The following is an 8,551-nucleotide window of genomic DNA, read 5'->3' as shown; positions in this document are numbered from 1 at the left end:
AATAATTCCATTTCAAGCCATTTTGGCTTTTTTCCCTGTAGTTCTGTAAACAACAAAAACAACCAAAAATTTTAGTTTAAAAATATACCATCATTTCCTATTGAGAATATGGGGTTGCCTTACATTTTAGGACTATATTACACAGAAAACTTGAGGGCTCTAGTTACATTATTTATATATATATCCTTCTGAAATACATAGAATTTATTTGAGGTATCACTCTTAGAATACGCTACTATTTGTGCTAAGACTGCAAATTAAAGTTTTTGCTATTCATATTAATGCAGGATACTTCCTATACCCTAGTACTTTAAGTCCACATCCTGCAGTCAAACAAATATTTAAATTTATGCATGCAAATAACCTCACTGAAGACCATAATACTGAGGATCAGAGCACCATCTGTAAACTGCATTCATAGACTCCATAGCTCATTTACCTAGTATGGGTCTGAAAGACAGTTTGGAAATCTGTTTTCCTCATTGTTTCAACCAGTACAGCTCCTGTTTCAAGTATGCAGCCCAAACCCAAACTACTCAGGAAGGCCCAGTTTCATAAAATCATTCACACAACCAATTTTCAATTGCAAAAATTCTAATAAAGAGCAAGCAGGTGCACCAGACAGCTGAAGCAAACTATTGTGAAGCATGAAAAAAACCCCACACCTATTTACACATCACCATTACAATATTTCCCCAACAGTAATGCAAACAATAAACTTGGCATCAACTCACATTCAGAAAAATCTCTAATATATCCTGCAGGTGTGCCAAGCAGAAAAGCAAGACCAGGCATTGGGTGTGTCAAATTCATTTCACTGCTACCAGCAAAATATTGCACTTTTCCATCTCTAAAATAAACTTACAAGATACAACCAAAGATCCAGGAAAGTGAAATTTCCCCTGCAACTAGACAGAGCCTGTCACTTTGTATATGTTACTGCAAAATAAATTCCTCCCATAGGAGGAAAACAAAATCATTCTTTCCTGACAAATCCACTTTGTAAGCAGCCTTATTGTAAGATGTCAGAGAATTTCCAGTGTTCTCAACCTAGCTCACATTTAGGGTTTGTACACCTGCATTTGTGCTTATGGCAAGAGGCTTGAAATTTCTCCTAAGTATGAGGAAGATTAAATTGAGGCTGCAGTTCCAAAACAAAACCAAAAAAAAAAAGGTAAAAATATTATATTTTTTCGAGTCCACATCACAACAATGCAAGGAGAAAGTTCCAACTTGTTTTAATAATTGTCCCATGTATATAATCATTAGTAACCCTTTTCCACAGCATTTTTTCCACTTCAAAAGGGCTTTCGTTTGCCTTGAATGTTACAATGTCAGGTACTACCTAATCTCAGCAGACTGGGTCACAGAGCCACAACTGCTCACACTCACAGCGACCTCCCTGAGAGCAGCCTCAGACCACTGTAATGCATTTGAATACAGATTTATCAGGAATATATCTAGAATTACACTTATACAATAAATTCAGTAGTGAAAACGTGTTTTATAACATACAGCATGGCAAAACAGGCAAGAAAATATTCACAGCACCAAGCGTTATCCACATCATTTAGAAGTCAGTAAGCCTTCTGTTATATGAGAGATTCCAAAAGACTGTGTTGATGTGGTAGAAATAAATTTTCTTTCAGCTTTTGAATGATATTTTTTGTCTCAAAATGCTGGTAATTGCATTTTTATTATGAAGTTCCTTGCTTATAATATCGTAAGTAATAACAGCTGAAAGCAACATTGGCTGCAGTGTCTGCGTTTTAACAGTGGATGGCACCAATCACCTCAGAAATTACCTCCCTAAACCTTAGATTACATTCTTAAGTGTGAACCTTGTAGCATAATTCAAATGTGAAAGCAAAATGCAAATGTGTAAACAACAAAAACAGGAAAAAAAAGTATTGTCTTCAGGAAAGTACTTCAGGGAAAGCATCTTTCTTGAATATCACACTCCCTGTGAAAACCCTGTCCTGTGCAGAATGAGTGTTTGTGTGCAAATGCAGCCTGTATACACGTTTGATTTTTTTTTTTAATTTTACCACTGTCACAGACAAACATCTTATTTGGCTCAAATAATGACTTTAAATTCAGATTGGAAAGTGTATATAGCAATACCCGAACATAAGCTTTTAGCGAGATTTTCCTATGGTCTAAGAACTGCAAACTGTCATTTGCTTTAAAAGTTCTAATAGGGATACAAGTGGCTTTATAAAAATGATATTTCATATTTCTGTATTAAGCTTTTCATGGTTTAACATACAAGTAGATTAAAACAAAATATGCACATTTAAATGCACAACAATAAAATATTTGTTCTCCCTTTGGAGGCTGTATTTAATGAACAGCTGCTAAAATCTAATTTCACAGCGATGCTAAAGAGATGGCCGAAACAAGAAGGAATCAAATAGTTCCAAGGGGAACTTGGAAGATACGAACCTGTGTCTGGGATGGAACGAAAGGAGACATTTACTTTGTACAACAGCTGGTCCGTATTGTCAGCTCCAGGCACGCAAAAGTCAACAGCAGTCCCAGAGATACTTTTTAAGATCTAATCTTATCCTTCACGTCTCTTTAACAGCTTGGGGGGGGAGAGCTAAGTAAAAGTGCGTCCTCTATATTTTCCGAGCTATCAGAGCTAAAGATTTGGGGATCGGAGCTACACTTCAGTTCCCTGCCATCAGAAGGGATAAAGCTTGCACTTCTTTTTAAATGAAATCCAAGTACGCAATACCCGCTGGCTGGTGCCAAAAGTGTGTTTCACCAAGGTCTCCCCGCCAGGCGGGCGGGAGCCTCTGGGGCAGGGAGCGGCCCTTCCGTGGGGCTGTGCCGGGCGATAAGGGCGAAAAGGGCTGCGGGGAGCGTTCGCATTCTGCCGGGACACACGGACACACGGGGATGGGAGGAGCCGAGGGGCGGGGAACGACCGGGAGGCGGGGAGGGGAGGCCGCGCCTGCAGGGCTCTGTGCAGATCGGGGCTGCTCAGCGCCAGAGGCGGAGAGCTGGTGGAGAATGCGGGCCCGGGACTAGGCAGCTCCTGGAGCGGGTCCTGCAGAGGGTGACAAAGCTGGTCAAGGGACTGGAGCATCTCTCTCACGAGGAAAGGCTGAGGAAGCTGGGCCTGTTCAGCCTCAGGAAGAGACGACTGAGAGGGGACCTCATTAATGTGTATAAATATCTAAAGAGGGGGTGCCGAGAGGATGGACCAGGCTCTGCTCGTGGTGAAACTGATGCGTAGGAAGTTCCCCCTGAACATGAGGAAGAATTTCTCTCCAGTGCAGTGGCTGCGCCCTGAACAGGCTGCCCAGAAAGGCTGTGCGGTGTGCAGGTGGCCCCGGACGGCCGGGGCGCGGCGCTGCGCTCGGGGACGGCCCTGGCCCCGCCCCGCGGCCCTCAGGGGCGGCCCGGCCCCGCCCACACGGCGCTGCGGGGGCGGGGCTGGCCGGGGGCGGGGCTAGGCCGCCGGTGCTCAACATGGCGGCGCGGCCGCGGGCGGGCGCTGTCCGGCGCCGTCGCGGCCCGATGACGCGAGCGGTCGGTGCGGCGTTTCCCGGTGTCGCTGTTCCCGGTGCGATGGGATTGCGCGCCCCGCGCTGATGGCGGCCCGCCGGACACCGCACGGCTCCGCGCCGGGGCCCGGCGTGGATGAGTTCACCGTCCCCGCCGAGAAGAGCTGCCTCCTGGAGCGCAGCCGGGGCCGCATCGAGGGCTTGTTCGAGGTGCGGCTGGCCGTGCTGGGGGCGCAGGGGGACTGGCGGCCCGCGCTGCAGCCGCCCAACGCTAGTGCCAGGATCTGGGTGCAGCTGGCGGGCTGCACGAAGGCCGTGAGCAGAGCCAAGGTACGGGGCCGGGCGGGGCGCTGGGGCCGCGGGCAGCGGGGTTTGCCTGCGGAGGGGCCCGCCGGACCGGCACGGCCGGGGCCGTGGGTTGGAGGAAGAAAGGGTGGGGAAAAGCCGAGTGAGGAAACAGAAACGGCGCTGCTTTGGCAGGTGGGTGTGTGCCCGGTGCCAGGGAGTCTCCCGCCGTGTTGACATAAGCGCAGGGAATAAAACGAAACAACTCAGCTGGGAAGTGCAAAGTTCACGGGCACCGCGTTATGCAATAGTCCAGCCCGCAGCTGAGGGGTAACACCGGTGGGGATGGGGCGAGTTTTGTTTTAAAGCGAGATTCAAATTTTTCGCTTTCCTCCTTCTTCCCGAAGTCAAGAACTTCCTCGGAGTTGTTTGGGCGTTGCCGTGTTTTGCCTTACAGACTTCGCTTATTCTGTGACATTTAGTAGCTCGTTGGCAAAGCTCTTACCAAAGCTTAACGCAGCTAGTATTTCCTTCACGTAAAAGTTGTCAGACCTGAACAGCTTCACCAGTCTGGAGCAGGTAGTTCTCTTTTCGACCCCGCTCTAACGCGTTAAGAGAACCGCGGGTGCAGGTTGTGTCTCAGAGGGGGCAGCAGTTGCTGTGAAATGTTTTCACGCGTGTTAAATGCTTTGCACAACTAACCTTTGGGGGGAGTTTCTCAGCAGTGATGCTGAAATTGATATTACTCATAATGAGCCTGGCAAGTACAGCTGCTTGAATCATGTGATGAGAATTTTGGTGTGAGCAGTAGCTAGGCTGAAGGTCCCTTTCAAACCCAAAATCTCGATATATGGGCGTTGGTCGGTCTGTTCGTTTAACTGCTCGGATGTTCGTGGGGATCCGGAGCATGTGTTTTGGGGCTGATTTCAGACTTGGCAGCCCGCTTTCAAAAACTTTATTCCTTAACTGTGTCATGTACATGTTCCTCAACATGTAATGCACTTCCTTCCAATGAGCTGTAAGAAAAATACTATGGCTGTGTAGGGGTTTGAATTATTTGAGTCTGAAACTTACTCTAAACCAATTTGCCTGGGCTCAGAGAATGCAGAAACTGTTACAGATAGCTATTCTTCTCCAGGTATCTGCAACTTCCCTTTTTTCCAGGAAATTAAAGCACAAGAAATAAATAGCACAAGATTTCCATTTTATAATTGCTCCCTTTCCTAACAAGATAAAAAAATGTTTTCTACTCTTAATACTTTAAAGGGTATTAAAAAAACTTGATTTCTCTTATAGGTAGAGCAGTTTTCAGACACTGTCTGAAAAAATTATTATATAGAAAGTATGATTGCTTGTCTTCCATTGAAAGGTTTGGTGGTAGCAATTTGTGTTATAATTTATCAGTCATAGGTAATGTATAGGTTCTCCATTGCAACTTAGTTAAAAACAAAAGTTCCTAGATTTAGAGTATCCTTTCACTAATTATGTTCTCTTGTTGCTCTGCATAAGCAGTCATGTGATGAGTGAGGCGTGGAGAGTAACCTGTGGGTTTTGCTGCGGAAGCAGTTTGTACTGATATGCTCCTGAGGCAGCCTGCCTTGATAGCCGTGATGATGTAACTCGAGGTGATAGGAAATGATGTTACATTATTCATTACCTTGTGTTGGTTCTCAGCTCCATTTAAAAAAATTAATGTTTGAGAGAAAATATACATAGCATACTGGGAATTCTGCAAATACAATGACTGCAGCTTAGAAGCTGTTTTCACTTTAGTAAAGAATTTTAAGCACAGAAGGAGGTAGTTTGGGAAAAATAATGCTATTCTTTCATTTATTAATGAAAGAATAAATAGTATACTGTATTCACAGAGTTTTGAGCTCTTGACACATTTAAAACAAGGTAGTATAGTGAATTTACCAATTTACCTGTAGTAGCTTACAGGTGGCAGAAATAGCATTGGGATATATATATATATGTGTGTGTGTGTATATATATATAATTTTTTGTGTCTGTGTGTTTGAAAATCTTGAACTTCATGAACACAGAAGTATCTGGAGCCTGGAGTTTTCTCAGTCAGTAACAAAAAAACAGGATGGCTGCTGGCATGATAAGCCTTAGGAAATGCACTTTGAAACTTTTTAGAAGTTCAGATTCATGGACTAGGTAGAACTCTAGTGGAAGGTATTTGTTCATGAAGAGTTCTCTTTGACCAAAGAATAGGGATAAGAAAATAAGTCTCTTCTGACAGTCTTTTAAACTGATCTACAAATTAAGTTGCCTGTTACTATCAGGTATAAACAAGAAAATATAAAAAAGCCTTCTTTGAGATCTATTTAAAAATCATTTTAGATATTTATGTTTTATTTCTATTGTCGTGTTTACTGGTAGCGTTTACTTTCTGACATGACTTATGCTAAGTTTGCTTTATTTTCTAATGTTTCTGTCCATTACTGACCTAGTAAAAACCAATTGGATATATTAGGTTTTTTTTCGCAACTATTCACTTTGCTCTCTTTCTCCTCTTAGGAGTACATCAAGGGACTGTGTGAACCTGAGCTAGAAGAAAAGGAGTACTACCCAAAGGACATGCACTGCATCTTCGTTGGTGCACAGAGCCTGTTTCTTAACAGCCTTATTCAGGATACCTGTGCTGATGTAACAGTGCTGGAAATGGGATTGCTCAATATTAAGGGGGGTGCAGAAGCTGTTGTTATGGCTCAAAGTCACGTGCAGCAGTTTGTGAAGCTTTTTGAGAATAATGAAAGCTTATTAAATGACAACGAATCGGAGATTAAAAAGCAGTTCAGACAATTTGTGGAAGCACATGCAGATAAGTATACAATGGATTTACTGATTTTGCCTAGTGCACTGAAAAGAGAACTCCTAGCTCTCACCCAAACTGCTGTTTCTGAAGGGGTGACTGGTATCATAGATCTCACAGGCTCTGAAAGCCCACAGCAGCTTGGACAGAGCAGCACCTCCAAAGTCATTGCTGCAAACAGAGATGGAAGGGCAGGTGGAGAGGAAGCAAGAAGCAGTGCTGGCACACCTGTAACTGAGCTTACAAAGCAAATGGACACTGTGTTTTCTGATGATTCTGAAACAAGGTTTGTTCCCATAAAGGACCCTCTGTTAGAGGCAGTGGCCTGTAAAGAGAGGCAGTCATGTAAAAGAAGGTCCTCTGAAGAGGAGGAAAGGCTCCCTAAAAAGCATTTCTCTTTGGAAGATGATCTGCAAGTGAAATCTGCTTTACACAAGAATCCTTCGGACCCTGATGCAGTTATTGATCTGGTTTTAGATAGCTGCACAGAATCAGATGGTCCTACTTACTGCCTTAAAGAAGGTGATGCTCTCACTGAGGAAATGGAATATAAGATTCTTGTGAACTTTTTCAGAACAATGGGATATTCCCAAAGTATTGTTGAAAAGGTTATTGGTATCCTAGGACAATCTGTGGAACCATTGATATTGCTAGAAGAAATTGAAAAGGAAAGTTTGAAGTTTAAAAAAGAACATGAGCAGTCATCTCAAAAGCCTAGAACTGTCAATCTTCCTTTAGGAAATAATGTAAATAATTCACAAAAGCTAGAAGACAAAGGCATTTCTAGGAATAAAAGTCCACTTAAATCCAGTCATACTTCAAAGGAGACAAAAAATGAATATCACCAAATAAGAGGTGATCCAGACACACAAGTTGGTGCAGAAGATAAAATGCACAGGTTGGTATGTGGATCTTCTTCCCCCCCCAGGAAAAATTCAGTTCTGTGCCATAAACAGAGAGATGTTTATGGCCCTGGTAAGAATCACAACTCAAAGTCAATCAACATAGAAACTGATGGTGGGGTAACTTTCAGCACTGTGCATGCTGGAGCTCTAAAAGACGTTGGCTTTGTAGCCAGAGGGAGCTCAGATGTGCAGCATATCTCAAGTAAGAGTAAAACTACATTTCAGCACAAATCTGCAGGGCCCTCAACTGTACAGAATAGCCACCCTGGTTCTGAGGAGCAGCTGGGACACTGCAGCTCTTCTCAAGCAAGGCCTCTCCACCAGCACCTTTCCCAAACCTCACGTTATGACAATCCTGTCCCAGACCACTTACTGTCTTCACAAAAACGCACTTCAAATCCAGACAGAGACACACTGGGACCACATCCAGATCATTCAGTTACTGGAGTTCAAAGATTTTTGGACTCTCTGAAGAAGCCATACAAACTGGAGTTGATAAATGAACCTGGAAAACCATATTTAAAGCATATAATTATTGATGGAAGCAATGTTGCAATTTCGTAAGTATGATTCTTTTCAGCTATCCCTTTATTAACAGTTCAATGAACTTTCAGATTAATTGGGGGCTAAGAGGTTGCAGTGGTATGTGTTAAGGTTTTGCTAGCTAGGTTTTTGGTGTGCATGTACACAGTTGTGCCATTTCAGAGTAACCTGATTTTCATCACCAGTGTTCAGCTCAATGTAATACTTCAGTCAGAAGTAATCTTGGGGCAAGCTTTGCTCTGTTGCAATCAGCATTATGCATAAAGTTTAATTTGCTTTGCCAGTGCCTAACAATTAGGTTAAATTATTGTCAGCTTAAGTGGTTTGGATTTGGGGAAATTTTTTGTTCTCTTAATATCTTGTAGTTCATGGAAGTTCTCATTTAGTAGTGACATATTTCTCTTCCAATAGCATTGCATTTCTTGGATCCTCTTATTTTTTACAAATATATGTATGTATATTTGCCAACTATGAATGTGCAT

General features: G+C 43.2%; 1 protein-coding gene across 3 annotated transcripts in view; it reads left to right on the top strand.

Annotated features, from left to right (window-relative positions):
- Positions 1-3,457: 3,457 nt before the first annotated feature.
- The window catches only part of N4BP1 (NEDD4 binding protein 1), a 31,334-nt gene continuing 26,240 nt past the window's right edge, over positions 3,458-8,551 (top strand). For all 3 annotated transcript variants that reach the window (XM_068202622.1, XM_068202621.1, XM_068202623.1), the window contains exons 1-2: positions 3,458-3,845; positions 6,327-8,086. In XM_068202622.1, the coding sequence (XP_068058723.1) occupies positions 3,603-3,845; positions 6,327-8,086 (2,003 nt within the window). In that variant the 5' untranslated portion in view covers positions 3,458-3,602. The remainder of the gene's footprint in view (positions 3,846-6,326; positions 8,087-8,551) is intronic.

This window comes from Anomalospiza imberbis, chromosome 12 (genome assembly GCF_031753505.1).
Source record: "Anomalospiza imberbis isolate Cuckoo-Finch-1a 21T00152 chromosome 12, ASM3175350v1, whole genome shotgun sequence".
NCBI lineage: Eukaryota > Metazoa > Chordata > Aves > Passeriformes > Viduidae > Anomalospiza > Anomalospiza imberbis.
The sequence above is the reverse complement of the archived record's forward strand: the minus strand, read 5'-3'. Positions and strand labels throughout refer to the sequence as shown.